The sequence below is a fragment of the Heptranchias perlo genome, chromosome 4 (assembly GCF_035084215.1).
Source record: "Heptranchias perlo isolate sHepPer1 chromosome 4, sHepPer1.hap1, whole genome shotgun sequence".
Taxonomy (NCBI): domain Eukaryota; kingdom Metazoa; phylum Chordata; class Chondrichthyes; order Hexanchiformes; family Hexanchidae; genus Heptranchias; species Heptranchias perlo.
The window spans coordinates 28358233-28380281 of NC_090328.1; the positions used below are offsets into that span (position 1 = coordinate 28358233).

A 22049-nucleotide genomic window follows, 5' to 3' on the forward strand; every position below is an offset into this window, starting at 1 on the left:
GGGTGTCAGGCGTGGCTCAGTGGTAGTACTCTGATCTCTGAGTCAGAAGGTTGTGGGTTCAAGTCCTACTTCAGAGACTTGAGCACAAGGTCCAGTGCAATACTGAGAAAGTGCTGCTTTGTTGGAGGTGCTGTCATTTGGATGAGACATTAGACCGAGGCCCCGTCTGCCCCCTCAGGTGGACGTAAAAGATCCTATGGCACGATTTTGAAGAGGAGCAGGGGAGTTTTCCCCAGTGATCTGGCCAATATTTATCCCTCAACCAATATCACTAAACAGATTATCTGGTCATTATCTCATTGCTGTTTTGTGGGACCTTGCTGTATGCAAATTGCTGCCATGTTTCCTACATTACAACAGTGGCTAGACTTCAAAAGTACTTCATTGGTTGTAAAGCACTTTGGGACATCCTGACGTGAAAGGTGCTTTATAAATGCAAGTTCTTTTTTCTTTCTTTATCCTCATTGACACCTCTACTAACACTTGCCTCTAGGTATGGCTATTAAGAGGATGTGAAAATGTTTACACTTGCCCCAGTGTGTTTGGGACAAAATTTTGTATTCCTGTACTTGCAATGGAGGTTTAGCTCTTGGGGAGAAATAGAAAATCTTGACTCTTGAGAGAAAGTTGGAGAAATTCAGAGACCCAGTAGTCCCTAACTGATATTCTTACAGGATTAGGAGACTGAAAGATTACAAAAACTTGCATTTATACAGAGTCTTTAACATAAGAAAATGTTCCAAGGCCTTTCATACAAGTGTAATCAGATAAAAATGGATGCTGAGACCAAGATGATGATACTGGCAGGGCTAACCAAATGCTTGGTTGAAGAGGTAAGGAATGAGACAGGGGTGGAGGCAAAGTGATTTAGGGAAGGCCTAATGACCTCTGGTAGAGGAAGAACTGACCAACATGACTACATTGTCTTACACCAAGGTTTTTTTTACCAATTAAATTAGTGTGTATGTTTTCAGACTGGGTCCCTGAGATGATCCCAGGGAATCCCCATAGTCAACAGTTTTTTGTCCGTTTGTCTTCAGACTCCGGTATTTGTTGACTTATGCCATGCGATTTCTATTACTGAACACAAATGTTTTCTGGGTGGTAATTGGGTATTTGACGTCGTTTGAAAATCAGGAGAGAGAGGTGGGTCACTATTTTGCAGGGGTCCCTGGGATGTGTCATTATTTTGCAGCAAAAGTTTGAAGACTATTGAATTAGTGCTTTCACCACCATCCCTTCCCTTGGAAGAAACAGTCTTTAAAGACAACTAAAACGGATGCTTACTGTGGGAAGGAACAAGTCGTGATTGTTTTCTTTTTCTATTCTACCCAAAATGAACCCTGCTGCAGTGGGTGAAAGCTGTATCTAAGGAAGGCATTTATCACTGATTATTGCTTGATTTGTTTTTACATAATTCAAATTTAATGTTGTGGAAAGATTATCAGAGGAATATCTACTCTTTGCATCAAAAAATTTTACATATCAAATGAAAGTGGTTCGCTCTCTTAATGGCCGCCTGCAAAATACCTGGTATCCTTGAGGGTTCTTTTAGAACGTCAGCAGGATTTTCAGGTCATTTGACAAAAAGGATATCTGCCTTGTAGCATACTCGGAAGGTGACTATTTCTTGCATCAATCACCTCAGTTTTAAGTTGAAGCATAATAGACCCCCTCAATCAACATTTCCAAATGCTTTATCACTTGTTCATAAAAAAAAAAGGTGAAAAATCAAAGATCGACTGCTAAGTCAAGGTTAGGTAATTTGTTCTGAATTATAGTTACATTTACAGGGAGAGAAGAGAGTTTGTAAAATAAGGTCTTGCTGGATGTCCATTTTGTCAACTGGTGATGATATGCAGTTGAAGCTAAATTCAGACCTTGAAAAATGACAGCATTGTTGAGCTGTGATTCTGGACAAGATAAAGCAAAGATTAAGACATCACTTATTGACAGACAAAACGAGTTAGTCAAACTGCAGTGATGAATATCCACCTTGTATCTGCAAGGTCAGAGTAAATAGCATTACCTTTTAAAAAAATATATATATATAAGTTGACCACATGTAAACAGAGTTCTAAATTACAGTAGCTTTTACATCCATTATTCCTTCAGTATTTCATTTTTATTACCCTACATTTTCAAACGGCAATGTACTTCTTGCTGTGTATGACACAGCTACTAAAGCAGCACAAATATATTGATTAAAATATTGGGACTGCTTTACAGTTTGAGCTTTAAGATTTACTTTGGGAAGATTGGTTAAATATGGAAGACAATCTTCTGGATTCAGTTTGACACATTTATACTTGTAGACTCTTGTACTTTTCAGGATTTGAGGCCGTGCAGATCATTTACCCTGGTTTTGACACTGTGCTACTCTTTTTAGCTTTGTTGATCATAGAATCATACTGCGCAAAAGGAGGCCATTCAACCCATCGTGCCTGTACCTGTTCTTTGAAGAGCTATCCAATTAGTCCCACTCCCCTGCACTTTCCCCATAGTCCTGCAATTTTTTACTATTACAAATATATATCCAGTTCCCTTTTGAAAGTTACTATTGAATCTGCTTCCACCACCCTTTCAGGTAGTGCATTTCAGATCATAACGACTCGCTGCATTAAAAAAAAACTCATTTCTTTATCTCCCGCCCCCCCCCCCCCCATTGTGTCCTGTTAGTTTATGATGTGTTGCAATTTTCATGTTCCTGTTGGTACAAAATGTTGTTCCAGCAGCCTAGATGCACTTTAATGGAACTAGTCCCTAGTGTTGGCATCATTCCACTTATAGCACTACTCACTTCAATGTTCTTTTTTATTTAATTACTAGGAGTATTTCAGCCATTGTTTAATCATCGAACCCATTTGCCCTTGTCACTTATTTTGGCTACTTGGGTTGTCATGACGACTGTTTCCAGCTAGGAATTGTATGTAAACACAGCCACTGTATATTAATCATTCTGGTATAGTCCTCCATCTAATACTTGAAACTGCTGCAAAGATGGGATGAGGATATTGAAACCATTTCCTACATGCTTTAATTTTTTGTTGGAGTGTCTACCTCTCAAAGTGCAAGTTCTCATCAAAAGCTATATTTATTACTGTTAAAGAAATATGATTGCTGAGGCCACTGGCCTATGGTTTTCACAGAAAAACTAAGGGAATGTGGAATATGATGCCAAAACACTGGTAAAAATCCCGTGTAATGAAATGGAGTTTAACTTATTCAGTCATTGTAAACTAATGGCCCTCATAATGATTATTACTGAGCTGCTTAGCTGCAGGAGCTCTCAAAGAAGCAAGGTTGTAGGTTTGTTTTCCAGAGCTGCTTTTGAACAGTCTGCCACGTTTGAAGATGAGAGATCGGTCCTTGGCTGGATTACTAGTTGGAAAAAAAACTGTGATATTAATAGAGCCTTTACCTTGAATGTAGAAGGAACAGCAGAGGCTAACTCCAGAATGGTGTTGGTGGTAGGATTGAATTTGCAGTTTGTGTTGCTGGCTGCTTCCAGTTAAGGGATGAATTTGCAGAGATGTGTTACTTAATTCTTTTTGGGGAGAAAGAATGGATGTGGTGAACATCAGAGGACTGTGCACAGATCCCAGTGGAATTCCAGTTGTCACTGTTTTCCTCCACCTGCCCCAGATCTGAATCCATTTATTACCACTGTCTGCTTTAACACTTCAAAATCAAGCATTGAACTTCTATGAAATATCTTAGAATCAAGACAAATTATATCCACTGGATAATCCTCATCCATTAGTTTAATGACCTTCTCAAAAAATTCCAATAGGTGAATGAGGCAGGATCCATTTTTTTTTTAAAGCATGCTGACTACTCTGCCCTATGATGGTTTCCATGCTCCTTTAATGAACGGTGATGGTGTGCCATATTATGCTGTCAAATATTTTCCCCACTCAGGATGTTAGACTAACTGGTCTATAATTTCCATTTTCCTGTTTCACTTTTTTGATTGGATATATGGATAACATTTACAGTACCCAGCACTTAGTACAAAACTAGGTGTGGGTGTTTTTTTCAGTTATTCACAGAAAATTTATGCCACAGAAGGAGGCCACTCAGCCCATTGTATCTGCGCCGGCCGAAAATGAGCCACCCAGCCAAATCCCACTTTCCAGCTCTTGGTCCGTAACCTTATAGGTTATGGCACCTCAGGTGCATATCCAAGTACTTTTTAAATGTGATGAGTGTTTCTGCCTCTACCACCCTTTCAGGCAGTGAGTTCCAGACCCCCACCGCCCTCTGGGTGAAAACATTTTTCCTCAGCTCCCCTCGAATCCTCCTACCAATCGCTTCAAATCTATGCTCCCTGGTTACTGACCTCTCTGCTAAGGGTAATAGGTCCTTCCTATCCACTCTATCTCGGCCCCTCATAATTTTGAACATCTCAATTAAATTACCCCTCAGCCTCCTTTGTTCCAAAGGAATCAACCCCAGCCTATCCAATCTTTCCTCGTAGCTAAAATTCTCCAGCCCCGGCAACATTCTCGTAAATCTCCTCTGTACCCTCTCTAGTGCAATTACATCCTTCCTATAATGTAACCAGAACTGTATGCAGTACTCAAGCTGTGGCCTAATTAGTGTTTTATACAGTTCCAGCATAACCTCCCTGCTCTTACATTCTATGCCTCGGCTAATAATGGAAAGTATGCCGTATGCCTTAACCACCTTATCTACCTGTCCTGCTACCTTCAGGGATCTGTGGACATGCACTCCAAGGTCCCTCACTTCCTCTACACCTCTCAGTATCCTCCCATTTATTGTGTATTCCCTTGCCTTGTTTGCCCTCCCCCAACGCATTACCTCACACTTATCCAGATTGAATTCCACTTGCCACTTTTCTGCGAACCTGACCAGTCCATTAATATCTTCCTGCAGTCTAAAGCTTTCCTCCTTACTATCAATCACACGGCCAATTTTTGTATCACATGCAAACTTCTTAATCATGCCCCCTACATTTAAGTCCAAATCATTAATATATGCCACAAAAAGCAAGGGGCCGAGAACTGAGCCCTGCAGAACCCCACTGGAAACAGCCTTCCAGTTACAAAAACACCCATCAACCATTACCCTTTGCTTCCTGCCACTGAGCAAATTTTGGATCCAACTTGCCACTTTCCCTTGAGATCCCATGGGCTTGTACTTTTTTGACCTGTCTGCCATGTGAGATCTTGTGAAAAGTCTTGCTAAAATCCATGTAGACGACATAAACATGCTACCCTCATCAACCCTCCGTTACCTCAAAAAAATTCAATCAAGTTAGTCAGACATGACCTTCCCTTAACACATCCTCGAGGGCATATAGGGATGGGCAATAAATGCTGGCCTCGCCAGCGACGCCCACATCCCGTGAACGAATAAAAAAAAATCCATGCTGACTATCCTTGATTACTCCGTGCCTTTCTAAGTGATGGTTTATCCTGTCCCTCAGAATTGATTCCAAATTTTGCCCACCACCGAGGTTAGACTGACTGGCCTGTAATTACTCGGTCTATCCACCTCTCCCTTTTTAAACAATGGTACAACGTTAGCAGACATAGGAACATGAGTAAGCCATTCAGCCCCTCGTGCCCGCTGCGCCATTTGATAAGATCATGGCTGATCTGTGATCTAACTCCATATACCTGCCTTTGGCCCATATCCCTTAATACCTTTGGTTGCCAAAAAGCTATCTATCTCATTTAAATTTAGCAATTGAGCTAGTATCAAGTGCCATTTGCAGAAGAGAGTTTCAAACTTCTACCACCCTTTGTGTGTAGAAATGTTTTCTAATCTCGCTCCTGAAAGGTCTGGCTCTAATTTTTAGACTGTGCCCCCTACTCCTAAAATCCCCAACTGGCGGAAATAGATTCTCTCCATCCACCCTACCTGTTCCCCATAATATCTAATAAACTTCGATCAGTTCAACCCTTAACCTTCGAAACTCTAGAGAATACAACCCCAATTTGTGTAATCTCTCCTCTTAACTTAACCCTTGAAGTCCAGGTATAATTCTAGTAAACCTACATTGCACTCCCTCCAAGGCCAATATGTCCTTCCGAAGGTGCGGTGCCCAGAGCTGCTCACAGTACTCCAGGTGCGGTATAACCAGGGTTTTGTATAGCTGCAGCATAACTTCTGCCCCCTTGTACTCAAGTCCTCTAGATATAAAGGCCAACATTCCATTAGCCTTCTTGATTATTTTCTGCACCTGTACATGACATTTCAATGATCTATGTACCTGAACTCCGAAGTCCCTTTGGACATCCACTGTTTTGAACTTTTTACCATTTAGAAAGTACCCTGTTCTATCCTTTTTTGATCCAAAGTGGATGACCTCACATTTGTCTTAGCTAACAGTCTCTGATGTGAGACCTTATCAAATGCCTTCTGGAAGTCCATATAAATAACATCCATTGACCTTCCCCTGTCCACTACTTTAGTCACCTCTTCAAAAAATTCAATCAGGTTTGTCAGGCATGACCTACCTTTCACAAATCCATGTTGGCTCTCCCTGATTAACTGAAAATTCTCGAGGTGTTCAGTCACCCTATCCTTAATTATAGACTCCAGCATTTTCCTGACAACAGATGTTAGGCTAACTGGTCTATAATTCCCCGGTTTCCCTCTCTCTCCTTTCTCCAGCGCCACACCTGTATCCAGGGAGGATTGGAAAATGATGGTCAGAGCCTCCTCTAATTCCTCCCTTACTTCTTTCAACAGCCTGGATACATTTCATCCGGGCCTGGTGATTTATATACTTTCAAAGATGCTAATCCCCTTAATACTTCCTCTCTCACTCTGTTTATCCCATCCAATCTTTCACACTCCTCCTTAACTACAGTGACTGCATCGTCCCCCTCTTTTGTGAAGATGGACACAAAGTATTCATTAAGAACCATACCAACATCTTCCACCTCCACACATAGGTTACCTTTTTGGTCTCTAATACGGTAGCATAGTGGTTATGTTACTGGACTAGTAATCCAGAGGCCTGGACTAATAATCCGAAAAAGTCATGAGTTCAAATCCCGCCACTGCAGATGGGGAATTTAAATTCAATTAATTAAATAAAACCTGGAATTAAAAAAACTAGTACCAGTAATGGTGGCCATGAAACTACTGGATTGTCGTAAAAACCCATCTGGTTCACTAATGTCCTTTAGGGAAGGAAACCTGCCGTCCTTACCCGGTCTGGCTTATATGTGACTCCAGACCCACAGCAATGTGGCTGATTATTAATTGCCCTCTGAAATGGCTTAGCAAGCCACTCAGTTGTAAAATCTCACTTTAAAAAAAGCAATAAGAATAAAACCGGACGGACCACTTGGCACCAGACACGACAAAAGCAAACCAAGCCCAGTCGACCCTGCAAAGTCCTCCTCACGAACATCTGTGACTTGTGCCAAAATTGGGAGAGCTGTCCCACAGACAAGTCAAGCAACAGCCTGACATAGCCATACACACAGATTCATACCATTCAGCCAACGTCCCAGACTCTTCCATCACCATCCCTGGGTATGTCCTGTCCCACCGGCAAAACAGACCCACCAGAGGTGGCGGTACAGTCAGGAGGGAGTGGCCCTCTGAGTCCTCAACATTGACTCTGGACCCTATGAAATCTCATGGCATCAGGTCAAACATGGGCAAGGAAACCTCCTGTTGATTACCACCTACTGTCCTCCCTCAGCTGATGAATCAGTCCACCTCCATGTTGAGTATCACTTGGAGGAAGCACTGAGGGTAGCAAGGGCACAGAATGTACTCTGGGTGGGGGACTTCAATGTCCATCACCAAGAGTGGCTCGGTAGCACCACCACTGACCGAGCTGGCCGAGTCCTGAAGGACATAGCTGCCAGACTGGGCCTCCGGCAGGTGGTAAGTGAACCAACACTAGGGAAAAACCTACTTGACCTCGTCCTCACCAATCTACCTGTCGCAGATGCATCTGTCCATGACAGTATTAGTAGGAGTGACCACCGCACAGTCCTTGTGGAGACAAAGTCCCGTCTTCGCACTGAGGACACCATCAAACGTGTTGTGTGGCACTATCACCGTGCTAAATGGGATAGATTCAGAACAGATCTGGCAGCTCAAAACTGCGCATCCATGAGGCACTGTGGGCCATCAGCAGCAGCAGAATTGTATTCCAGCACAATCTGTAACCTCATGGCCCAGCATAGTCCTCACTCTACCATTACCAACAAGCCAGGGGATCAACCCTGGTTCAACGAGGAGTGTAGAAGAGCATGCCAGGAGCAGCACCAGGCGTACCTAAAAATGAGGTGCCAACCTGGTGAAGCTACAACTCAGGACTACATGCATGCTAAACAGCGGAAGCAACATGCTATCGACAGAGCTAAGCGATTCCACAACCAACGGATCAGATCAAAGCTCTGCAGTCCTGCCACATCCAGTCGTGAATGGTGGTGGACAATTAAACAACTAATGGGAGGAGGAGGCTCTGCAAACATCCCCATCCTCAATGATGGCAGAGCCCAGCACGTGAGTGCAAAAGACAAGGCTGAAGTGTTTGCAACCATCTTCAGCCAGAAGTGTCAAGTGGATGATCCATCTCTGCCTCCTCCCAATATCCACACCATCACAGAAGCCAGTCTTCAGCCAATTCGATTCACTCCACATGATATCAAGAAACGGCTGAGTGCACTGGATACAGCAAAGGCTATGGGCCCCGACAACATCCCGGCTGTAGTGCTGAAGACTTGTGCTCCAGAACTAGCCGCGCCTCTAGCCAAACTGTTCCAGTACAGCTACAACACTGGCATCTACCCGACAATGTGGAAAATTGCCCAGGTATGTCCTGTCCACAAAAAGCAGGACAAATCCAATCCGGCCAATTACCGCCCCATCAGCCTATTCTCTAATCATCAGCAAAGTGATGGAAGGTGTCATCGACAGTGCTATCAAGCAGCACTTATTCACCAATAACCTGCTCACCGATGCTCAGGTCGGGTTCCGCCAGGACCACTCGGCTCCAGACCTCATTACAGCCTTGGTCCAAACATGGACAAAAGAGCTGAATTCCAGAGGTGAGGTGAGAGTGACTGCCCTTCACATCAAGGCAGCATTTGACCGAGTGTAGCACCAAGGAGTCCTAGTAAAATTGAAGTCAATGGGAATCGGGGAAAACTCTCCAGTGGCTGGAGTCATACCTAGCACAAAGGAAGATGGTAGTGGTTGTTGGAGGCCAATCATGTCAGCTCCAGGACATTGTTGCAGGAGTTCCTCAGGGCAGTGTCCCAGGCCCAACCATCTTCAGCTGCTTCATCAATGACCTTCCCTCCATCATAAGGTCAGAAATGGGGATGTTCGCTGATGATTGCACAGTGTTCAGTTGCATTCCCCTCAGATAATGAATCAGTCCGTGCCCGCATGCAGTAAGACCTGGACAACATCCAGGCATGTAACATTCACACCAGACAAGTGCCAGGCAATGACCATCTCCAACAAGAGAAAGTCTAACCACCTCCCCTTGACATTCAACAGCATTACCATCGCCAAATCCCCCACCATCAACATCCTGGGGGTCACCATTGACCAGAAACTTAACTGGACCAGCCACATAAATACTGTGGCTACAAGAGCAGGTCAGAGGCTGGGTATTCTGCAGCGAGTGACTCACCACCTGACTCCCCAAAGCCTTTTCTTCATCTACAAGGCACAAGTCAGGAGTGTGATGGAATACTCTCCACCTGCCTAGATGAGTGCAGCTCCAACAACACTCAAGAAGCTCGATACCATCCAGGACAAAGCAGCCGGCTTGATTGCCACCCCATCCACCACCCTAAACATTCACTCCCTTCACCACTGGCGCACTCTGGCTGCAGTGTGTGCCATCCACAGGATGCACTGCAGCAACTCCCCAAGGCTTCTTCAAAAGCACCTCCCAAACCCGCGATCTCTACCACCTAAAAGGACACGGGCAGCAGGCACATGGGAACAACACCACCTGCAAGTTCCGCTCCAAGTCTCACACCATCCCGACTTGGAAATATATTGCCATTCCTTCATCGTCGCTGGGTCAAAATCCTGGAACTCCCTTCCTAACAGCACTGTGGGAGAACCTTCACCAGACAGACTGCAGCGGTTGAAGAATGCGACTCACCACCACCACCACCACCACCTCGAGGGCAATTAGGGATGGGTAACAAATGCTGGCCTTGCTAGCGACGCCCACATCCCATGAACGAATTAAAAAAAAAATACGCCCTACTTTTTCCTTAGTTATTCTCTTGCTCTTAATGTATTTATAAAACATCTTTGGGTTTTCCTTGATTTTACTTGCCAATATATTCTCGGGATGTTCGCGTCACTGGCAAGCCTGGCATTTATTGCCCATCCCTAGTTTCTGTGAGAAGGTGGTGGTGGGCCGCCTTCTTGAACCGCTGCAGTCTGTGTGGTGAAGGTACTCCCACAGTGCTGTTGGATAGGGAGTTCCGTGATTTTGTCCCAGCGATGATGAAGGAACGGCAATCTATGCCCTTCAGGATAGCGTGTGACTTGGAGGTGATGGTGTTCCCGTGCACCTGCTGACCTTGTCGTTTCAGATGGTGGAGGTTGTGGGTTTGACCATCGAGCTTGCATGTACTGTTAAGTCTAGGTATTCAAAACCTGTCTCCAAGCACACATCTGATATGTGGGCTCGTCATATATATTTGGGAATACTGAGGTCCATTTTGTAGCAGCTAGCTTATATTGTTGACAGGAGTTCTCTGGCTGGAGCAAAGCATAGAATCATAGAATGGTTACAGCACGGAAGGAAGCCACTCGGCCCATCGAGTCCCGCCGGCTCTATCCAAGAGCAATCCAGCTCGTCCCACTCCCCCGCTGTATCCCCGTAACCCTGCAGATTTTTTCCTTTCAAGTGCTTATCCAGTTCCCTTTTGAAGGCCATGTTTGAATCTGCCTCCACCACCCCTTCTGGCAGTGCATTCCAGATGCTAACCACTTGCTGTGTTTTTTTAAAAAAAAAGCTTTTCCTCATTTCACCTTTGGTTCCTTTGCCAGTCACCTTAAAATCTATGTCCTCTGGTTCTTGACCCTTCCGCCAATGGGAGCACTCTACCTACTCTGTCTCGACCCTTCATGATTTTGAATACCTCTACCAAATCTCCTCGTAACCATCTCTGTTCCAAGGAGAACAACCCCAGCTTTTCCAGTCTATCTACATAACTAAAGTGCCTCATCCCTGGAATCATTCTGGTAAATCTCTTCTGCACCCTCTCTAAGGCAGTCACATCTTTCCTAAAGTGCGGTGCCCAGAACTGGACACAATACTTCAGTTGTGGCCGAATCAATGTTTTATAAAGGTTCTTCATGACTTCCATACTTTTGTACTCAATGTCTCTAATTATAAAGCCCAGGATCCCAGTATACTTTTTTTTTAAAACTGCTTTCTCAACCTGTCCTGCCACCTTCAATGATTTGTGCACATATATCCCCAGATCTCTCTGTTCCTGTACCCTTTTTAGAATTGTGCCCTCTAGTTTATATTGCCTCTCCTCGTTCTTCCTACCAAAATGTATCACTTCGCATTGTTCTGCATTAAATTTCATCTGCCACGTGTCTGCCCATGCCACCTCTTGAAGTCTATTACTATCCTTCTCACTGTTTACTATCTTTCCAAGTTTTGTGTCATCTACAAATTTCAAAATTGTGCCCTGTACGCCCAAGTCCAAGTCATTAATATATATCAAGAAAAGCAGTGGTCCCAGCACCGACCCCTGGGGAACACCACTGTACACCACCCTCCAGTCCGAGAAACAACCGTTCACCACTACTGTTTCCTGTCCCTTAGCCAATTCTGTATCCATGTTGCTACTGCCCCCTTTATTCCATGGGCTGCAATTTTGATGATGAGCGTACCATGCAGGACTTTATCAAACGCCTTTTGAAAGTCCATATACACCAATCAACTGCATTGCCCTCATCTACCCTCTCTGTTACCTCATCAAAAAACTGTCAAGTTAGTTAAACACGATTTGCCTTTAAGGAAAGCCAGCATGGATTTGTAAATCAATCCACAATCGTCCAAGTGAATGTTAATTCTGTCCTGGATTATCGTTTCTAAAAGTTTCCCCAGCACTGAGGTTAAACTGACTGGCCTATTGTTGCTGGGTTTATCCTTACACCCTTTTTTGAACAAGAGTGTAACATTTGCAATTCTCCAGTCCTCTGACACCACCCCCCGTATCTACGGATGTTTGGAAAGTTATGGCCAGTACCTCGTCAATTTCCACCCTTACTTCCCTCAGCAACCTAGGATGCATCCCATCCTGACCGGGTGACTTATCCACTTTAAGTACAGCTAGCCTTTCTAGTACCCTCTATCAGTTTTTAGCCCATCCAGTATCTCAATTATATCTTCATTTCCTGAGACTCTGGCAGCATCTTCTTCCTTTGTAAAGACATATGCAAAGTACTCATTTAGTACCACGGCCATCGCCTCTGCTGCCACGAGTAGATCTCCTTTATGGTCCCTAATTAGCCCCACCCCTCCTCTTAATACCTGTTTACTGTTTCCGTGCCTGTAGAAGACTTTTGGATTCCCTTTTTTGTTGGCCACCAGTCTATTCTCATACTCTCTCTTTGCCACTCTTATTTCCTTTTTCACTTCCGCTCTGAACTTTCTTTATTCTGCCTGGTTCTCACTTGCCCCTTTTTCCCATTTCATCTTACTCACTCTCTTTTGTCATCCAGGGAGCTCTGGCTTTAGTTGCCCTACCATTTTGCCTTGTGGGAATGTGCATGGACTGTACCTGAACCATCTCCTTTTTAAAGGCCACCCACTGTTCAGTTACAGTTTTGCCTGCCAATCTTTGATTCCAATTTACTTGGGCCAGATTTGTTTTCATCCCATTGAAATTGGCCCTCCTCCAATTCAGTATTTTCACTCAAAAGGAACGGGATGGTTTACAGCAACAAAATGGAGGGGGTCTAGTCACTGGCACGCACTGAGGATGTGGAGTGTGAACACAGGATTTTGATCCAATTACTTAGTATATCTCTCAAAACCTTTTTTGAAGGCAAACAGCAGGCAATCCCACTCTATCCAGTTTGATGCCTTTTCTACAGGACGAATCTTGAGGCAGGGATCTTTGTGCTGTGTTCCTTGAGTGGTATCCATGTATTAAGGCTATTTTGGCCTGCGTCTGCATGTCCAGGGCCATTTTGTTTGGCTTGGTGCTTGGCTTTATAATTCTTACTAGTGTGCTGCTTATGGAAAATTAGGGCCAAATGTAGTCTTCAGATGAAGTGAGGTTAGAGGGCAAGGGATAATTGGATCAGAATGGGCAGGGATTATTCTGTCCCTGTTTTCAAGTCATACATTCTGGTATTTTTATATTTCTTGAATAAATTTCTATGTCCACATTTATAATGGAAACTGCTGATGGAAACATGTGATGTTATAATTACACCTACACCCATTCTCTGCCCCCCACCCCCCCCCTGCTGTGGTGCACCACTGTGCCCCCACTGGGTAGAGGGTGTTATTATGGCACATTTACTTTCAGTTCTCATTATAAATATTGACATAGGAATTTATAATGGAAAAGTTGACAGGAAATGCCTGCAGATGATTTTTAAAGAATATATAGATTGAGAGGAATGGATCTCTAAATTGCATCTGAAATTGGGTATTTATGCTCTTGTATATTAGTGTTAATTGTAGTTGCTTTGAAAGTATTTGCAAATTATCTGTCACTTAGCAGTTTAGGAATTAGACTAAAGGGTATTTGCTTCCTTTGATTTTCACTTGGCTTGAGAATTTGATATCTGAAGGTATTTGTGAGAGAGGGAAAGTCTGCTTGATAATGCTTAATATTTTGTTGGGGTTGTCTTGATATTTGAGATTGAATCATAAGGTTCTTATTTCATTTGGATATGAGGTGAGTTTACTATCTGCTTTATCTACTTTGTGTATGGTTACAAGGTATATGCAGGGAGCTGGCTCATCACTCTGACCATAGTCTCTTGCCCTGGTGTGCATCTGAGGAGCTTTTCTGCACTTGTTAACCGGTTGTAAGTTCTCTACTGATAAGTTAGTTTCCCATGATATTTCCTGATCAGTGCCCCTTGTGCTGGGGTTTCTCTTTTGTCCCGGATCTCTCTAAGCTTGGACCATTGTACTCCTTGGTAGAGGTGCAGCTAATGGTGTACCATTGTGCCAGGTGCACATTGCACTCTAAGGACATTGGCCCAAGATGGGTATTGACATACTGATGAAGCTAAACAATTAAGCTATATTGGTACAAGAATTGATACAGGCTTTTACTCCAGATCTCTCGTTTTAGACTGCTCTGCTACTGTTTTTGAGTTGCATGTTATTATGTGGTCCCCTAAGGACTGCTTTGGTGATCTCTCCTGGTAGAGTGAGAGAGACTGCAGCTAAACAGTGACCTATATTGATAGGAGTGTATACAAGTTTTGAGTGATAAGTTTTTAAAATTTACTCATTTGGTAATTACCACTCACTGCAACAACATTTCGAGCAGGGTATTGTTGATGTTTAAAAAGGGAAACCATGTGGACATGTTTCTTTAAAAACTGAAGAGGTGAAACAAGTATCTTCCCCTCCTTCCCTATTTTACTTTTGCTCCCCATATGTCTCATATACTGTTACCAACTAGGATCATACTCTCTCCCTACCCAAATCATCTGCTAATGTTACCACATAACCGGTATAGAGGTTGGCCTTGAACGACTTGCTGTTAAATGTTCTTCTCCCTAGTGAGAAGTCCTCCCATCCACTTGCCTAGCTGAGATTTATGTGTGAGGAATTGGTTTAAGTGCATGTGGTGTAATATGAAGAAACACAACACAGCACAGCTAGCCTTCATTGTCCTGTGTTCTTTGCCATTCTGTTTTTTAAGTTGTCACCTTTTGTTGCTCCTCCGCTTATGGCATGTTCAGTTACTCAGTTAAGGGGATGACAAGTAACATGCCACACTAACCAAGGCATATGTTAGTACCCTGGACTAGTTCTCACTCCCATCCCATGTGTTTAGTTTATGCTTACTGTCTCGCTTAACTTTCTTGGTCAAAACTGGGAACTTGCCATTTGGGAATAAATTAGATCAAACCAGTGGTTCAGCACTCCAAGTGCAATCTATTCCCATACCAATGTGGCACACCATGCACAGCTTCTTTAAATATGAAATAAGAAAAATAAAACTTGCCTTTGGCTGCTTTGGGTATAATTCCTGTGAAAAATGACTGGAACAGTGAACTGTTGATTATTAATGAAGCAATGGCATCACCTCATAAAACTCAGCAACTTGCAAATAGATTTTTATTTCATACAAAATAGACAAATTGTTTGAACTATTGCTTGCACTAACTATAAGTGACACTAAGTGCTTTACCAACAGAGCCACTGTAAGTTACCATTACCTAAAAGCGTATGTGGAGACAGTACAGAGCCTTTAATTTTCAGAGATGCTTAGTTGTGCATTCAGTAATATTATTTCCAGTTAACCTAATTTAGTTCATTGTGCTACCTGTTGTTTTTAAGGTTTTACTTTGCTTTCAGATTATTAGAGAACTGTCTATTTCTTTCTTTAAAAAATTGCTTTGAAACCTCTTCCAGTTTTTGAAGGTATAGCTTAAGAGCTTCTATAACGATAGACTTGGAAGATTCTGGGAACAGCTGTCTCATAAATTAATTATTAGTGACAAGTTTATATTGCATAAATCTAAATGAGTTGAGAGTATGGTCCATTACCAGCTAACTGCACAAGGTATTTGTCATTTTACACTCTTCAGTTATTTTTTAGTGAAGTGTTAAAAATGTAAGACTTTTCTTTCGGATGACATTGAGAGATGCTGTCTGTTTTTAAGAGAGGTAAAGGCCCATATAAATGTTTCACTAAACCTAAGTGTTACTCATTTGACAGTTATGTGCGCTGTCATTCCACGGGCTATTTGCTTATCGCAATAAACAGATGAAATATGTGAATGGTCTGTGGTGTCCCTTCAGTGCATCAAGCCTTTTGGGCCCTGTGATTTTCTTCATTGAAAATGTTTTGCGCAGATTTTTCTACTATCTTCATGCTTCCTAGAACAAACATTCCAGGGATAGTAACATTACGGTCAGCAGTTGAATTGGAAGAGCGATTACAAAACCTAACTGCTGAGAGGATAATGTACAATAGGATCATAAAATATTTTTCAAGATTGTAGTTTACTCCCTGTAAAATAAACTGGGCATTGTCATTTTAAGACTCCTTAAATAGATTTATAAGTATTGTGTACAGCAGAAGTAATGGATCAAAATAATAGCCACTCAGTACATACTGAGTTTATGTTTATGCATTGTTCAGAAGAAACTGCAGCAAAAGATAAGTGTGCTTTTTTTTTGCTGATAGGATATTTCAGTGGTGTTGGTTGTAATCTGTGAATTTTTCAGGCAGGGATTTTCTTTGAAAATATACAATGGATTAAAATTTGTTCAACAAAATTATTTTTTTTTTGCTCCTGAATAGCTTTGAGGTTGGGGAGCAGGTCATTTACCTGTCCACATCTGGGGAATGGAAAGGAGAATAGAAAAGGGGATGAAAAGGAGAGAACTGTGCAAAAATAAGACAGCTTTGTTTATTTGTTTGTTTTGAGTTATATTAAATTCATCGCCAAATCATAGAATCATGCAGCACAGAGCAGAGGCCATTCGGCCCCTTGTGTCTGTGTCGGCTCTTTGAAAGAGCTATGCAATTAGTCCCAATCTCCTGCTTTTTCCCCATAGCCCTGTATATTTCTCCTTTTCAAGTATATATCCAATTCCCTTTTGAAAGTTACTGTTGAATCTGCTTCCACCACCTTTTCAGGTAGTGCATTCCAGATCATAACAATCGCTGTGCAAAAACATTTCTCATTTCCCACCTGGATTTTTTGCCAATTATCTTAAATCTATGTCCTCTGGTTACTGACCCTCCTGCCAGTGGAAACAGTTTCTCCCTATCTACTCTATCAAATCTCCTCCTAATTTTGAACACCTATATTAAATCTCCCTTTAACCTTTTCTGCTCTAAGAACGACAATCCAAGCTTCTCTATTCTCTCCATATTACTGAAGTCCCGCATCCCTGGTACCATTCTGGTGAATCTACTCTGCATCCTCTCCAAAGCCTTGATATCCTTCCTAAAGTGTGGTGCCCAAAATTGGACACAATACTTTTGCTGAGGCCTAACCACTGATTTGTAAAGGTTTACCATAACTTCTTTGCTTTTGTACACTATGCCTCTATTTATAAAGCCTTATCAACTTGTCCTGTCACCTTCAAAGATTTGTGTATATGAACCCCCGGACCTCTTCCTGCACCCTTTAAAATGGTACCATTTAATTTATATTGCCTCTCTTAATTTTTCCTTCCAAAATGCATCGCTTCAAATTTCATCTGCTATGCGTCTGCCCATTTCACCAGTCTATCCATGTCCTCCTGAAGTCTACGACTATCCTACTCACTGTTTTCTACATTTCCGAGCTTGGTGTCATCTGAAAACTTTGAAATTATGCCCCGTATGTCCAAGTTCAGGTCATTGATGTATATCAAAAAGAGAAGTGCTTCTAATACCGACCCCTGGGAGACACCACTGTACACTTCCCTCCAGTCTGACAAACAACCATTCACCACTACTCTCTGCTTTCTATCTCTTAGCCAATTTTATATCCACACTGCTGCTACCCCTTTAGTCCCATGAGCTTCAATTTTGCTAACAAGTCTATTATGTGGCACTTCATTAAATGCCTTCTGAAAGTCCATATACACAACATCAACTGCGCTACCTTCATCAACCGTCAAATGATCCAGAATTTAAATTTTGGACAGGAGGAATCAGCAGAACAGATGTAGCAGATTTTTTTTAAAATGTAACTACCTGGGAAGTACAGTAAATTGGGCACAAATCCAATTCAGAATGATTTAAATTAAAGAATGAAATCTTCAGTTGTTTGTTACTATTTGCACTTTTTAAGTTACTGTGCTTTTTTGCTTGTAGGTTACCACTCCAGTATTTGTTCCTCCAAAATCTTATGAGCTACTTCATCGGATGTCTGGAAAAGGTCTTGGAGCACAGTATCACTTTCCACGTCAACCATGCATTTACAACTCAAAAATGGTGTCTGTTCAGATCACGTTAACCAATAACTCTGACAAAGAAATTAGAAACATCGGAATAGGAGAGCGGAAGCTTGCTTCGGGGATGCAAATGCATGATTTCTATGAAATAGGTACTGAAATACAACGTTTATGTATAAGTCCTACTTTACATTTTGTAGGTTTTCACCTTTCTTGATTCTTCTTGTGACGTCCACTATTTCCTAACTGTATGGCAGTTAGACACTTCTTCCCAGCCCTCTTTTTGCTACTGAAGCTGCTGTTGGTGCTGTATGAAACCAGTATTATGTGGTGTACCTGCAGATATTTCTATCTCCTCCAACTTGCTGTCTGATTTATATCAGCATTTAAAAAATGGTATTTATCTCAATCTCAAATGTTTCTTGAAATCGCATTTCAAGGAAGTTGCCACCAAAAAAAATGCGGTAACTCAGTTTGCAAATTTAAATCTAATGAACAGCAAGCGTTATTGGTTCGTCACTCAGAGCAATTTACTGCCCAAGGAATAGGTTTCAAATACAGCTTTCCTGAGGGCTTTGCTGATTAAGGTGATAAGTTGTTGAGACACAACAGACCAAAAAGGTGACTGTGCAGTTAGCTGGTTCAGCGTTGAGGCGAGGGGGTGGGAGTGGGGGTGGGGGAGGAAAGAGAAAGGGCAGTGGAAAGCAAGTTAAAATTGGCTTCAGCACCTTTTGTGTTAGGAAGGCTACAGCCCCTGTGCTGAATCGCTGTTTACCAACTGCTGATGGAAATGTTTTTGTGGTTCTCAGTTGAGGCCAAGATTAAGCTTGGCTCTGGTGCATCTGATGGTTCAATAACCTGACAACACTCACTGTGTAGGCCAAGTCAAGAAGAATGATCACTTGGGCTAGGTACCAAAGGGTGATCTGTGACTTTGGGACAAGGAAAGGTGAGAAAATTGACAATGAAAGATGGAAAAAGAAAAGAAAAAACATTCAAATTGTTGAGAAAAGTTAAGTCATAGCCTTTATCCCATTGTCTTGGAAATGTAAAATGAAATGATCTTCCATTACCGTATGTATGAAATACAAAAATATACTTTTTTTTTCCTGTTTCAGAGTGCCTTGAGCCTGGGACATCGAAGACTGTTTCAATGGGAATTGACTTCTGTGATTCCACACAGGCTGCCAACTTTCAACTATGGTAAATAATGTATTACTCATTGACCTTTCTGCTAAAAGCAATAGAAATATCTTACATGTAACCAATCTCCTGTTTGCATTCATGAACATTGAGTGAAAATCCAGCTAAACAATAAGAAGTTATTGTTTTGTTGTATTTACTACATTAACATGACAAATGTCAGTCCGCTTAAAATTGGTTTGTTTTCTTTTAGTGCTATCTGATTCAATGACAATAATGCACATTTAAAACTCACATTAATGCCACGTTCATTCAATTGCCATACATCAGATACTCTGTGTCTTTTTAAATCACAGGACTACACATTACCATTACAGGTTAATTTTGGTACTTGAAGTGTTTGAGGTGGTTGTCTCTAAAGAAAGAAAAGCTTACATTCATAGTTCTGATGAAGGGTACACATCCCAAATGTCATAACATGTCTTTTCTCTTCACACATGCTGACTGCTATTTGTATTTTCAGCATTTCATGGTTTTATTTCAGATTTTCAGTATTTACAGTTTTTTTAAACTTATTTTGGGATATTTATAGCGCATGAATTTGCCCATTTATAATGTTGGTATTCAATTATTCTTTGTGAATTTGTGAATTACCTTTTTTACTTCTGTCAAATAATTTGGAAACGGCCTACTGATAGGGTTGCCAACCCTCCTGGATTGTCCAGGAGTCTCATGGAATAACAGGTTAATTTTCCCAGGTACTGCTCCAAGCAAAACAGGAAATAATAAGGAAGTAGAGTTGATAGGCAGCGCCAGTACACCAATGAAAGGGGGCGGAACTTTGACCTACAGGTGTATTACATCAAAACTACAGCACAGAAATAGGCCATTCGACCCAACTCATCTATGCCGGCATTTATGCTCCACACGAGCCTCCTCCTGCCCTACTTCATCAAACCATTAGGATACCCTGTGGAGTTGAGGTTGAAGATCAACCATGATCTTATTCAATGGCAGAGCAGGCTCGAAGGGCCGTTTGGCCTACAACTGCTCCTATTTCTTATGTTCTTATGTCATCCTTCTATTCCTTTCTCCCTCATGTGCTTATCTAGCTTCCCCTTAAATGCATCTATGCTAGTTTTGCCTCAACTACTTGTGGTAGCATGTTCCACATTCTTACCACTCTTTGGGTGAAGAAGAGTCTCCTGAATTCCTTATTGGGTTTATTAGTGACTCTTTTATATTGATGACCTCTGGTTTTGGAATCTCCACAAGTGGAAACATTTTATCTACATCTACCCTATCATTATCTTTAAGACCTCTATCAGGTCACCCTGATGGCCAATAGACATGGGATGGAGAGAGATTTCCGTTAGGTTAAGTTGCACTGGATCCTGTGTGAGCACCGTAGGCAGTAAAGTTCTCAAATAATAGCTTTTATAATTGGGCTGCAGCAGTAGTCGTTTTAGGTAAGTATATGTGGTAACTTTTCTATTCGAACCTGTTCCCCTTCACATTTGCCACCCCCCCTTCATTAGAGGATGTTTTTTATTTGTGATTAGATGTTCTTTTTATCCCTTGAAATTAGTGAGGTTCTTGATATGCTGAGGTCAAGCATTCATAGTTTATTAAGCATACAGTACGTGCAATAGTACTTAGGCATACACGTAAAATACAATACTTACAATCACACCTGATGGTTGGGGACTCAAAAGCATTATAGCCCTTTGCAGCTGAGGGATCAGAGTGAAGTTCCAAAATTAACATTATAGGTTTAAAAAGGGATATTTTAATCGATTGGAATGGGAGGTGGCGAGATTGTGTGGGGGGTATGGATGAGCCCGATTGTTCTTTGTGCCCAAGACCCAGGAATTTTTAATACGGCTCTGCTGGTAAGTGAGTACGGAATGGCTAACAGTAGACAGGAATTTCTGATAAAAATGACAGGCAGCTCGGGAACATTCCAGACACGAGAGTTCAAGGGTTTTCTCTCGGACCCAACAAAAACAACCACACTCATTTATATGGTGCTTTTAACGAGGTAGAAAGTACCAAGGCACCATGGTTGCCCCACACTCAGGATGCCTGGAGCATCATTACTGGACACTTCCTCCCCCCCCCCCACCCCCCCAAGCCCTCAGCAGCCATGTAATGTCCTAGAAGAGGAAAAAAAACAAAGTATTCGGAGGCAAGTGTTTAACATCTGTGGTCTAACTGTAAGATAAGCGCAGTAGCAGTTGCAATCTGCGGGCAAGTGTCATATGATCAGACGATTTGCAATCAAACCTTAAGGAATACATCCAACCAGAATTGACTACCCGACCTCCTGATAATTTTCTGACAGTTGTTGACCGGAGGTCACCGGTTACGGTTATTGGCTTAGTACAAAGAGAAGAGTCAATTCTCTCAACTCTCAATTCGCTTTATTCACGTCGTTAGATCATATACATATTGCTTATACGTCTGGTTAGATGTAGACATGCAGTTTGCACCAGGTTATACAGTTTTATACCCAAACTAGGATCCAACCGCACACCCACTAGGTTTCTCTGACACTCCCTGAGTGGTCACAGAATATAAAGGATGATACCCGAAAAGGAGAGCTGACGCTGGCCAGGCGTTCCGTTTTCTCTCTCTCTCTCTTTTTCTCTCTCTCTCTACGTCCCTGACGTAGGTTCTTCCACTTCCGCGACGGTTGGTCTTCGCTCTGGCTCCATGCCCCAGATACTTCATTCTTATTCCGAATCTTATCTCTTCAAGCTGTGCTGTCTCTCTCTCCCTTTGGTTTAGGCTTGCTCGCCTAGTCTGTGTC

At 42.2% G+C, this 22049-nt stretch overlaps 1 protein-coding gene across 3 annotated transcripts in view; it reads left to right on the forward strand.

The window, feature by feature from the left end:
- ap3b1a (adaptor related protein complex 3 subunit beta 1a) overlaps positions 1–22049 on the forward strand; it is a 240440-nt gene that overhangs the window by 178193 nt on the left and 40198 nt on the right. For all 3 annotated transcript variants that reach the window (XM_067982676.1, XM_067982678.1, XM_067982677.1), the window contains exons 23-24: positions 18015–18246; positions 19213–19297. In XM_067982676.1, the coding sequence (XP_067838777.1) occupies positions 18015–18246; positions 19213–19297 (317 nt within the window). The remainder of the gene's footprint in view (positions 1–18014; positions 18247–19212; positions 19298–22049) is intronic.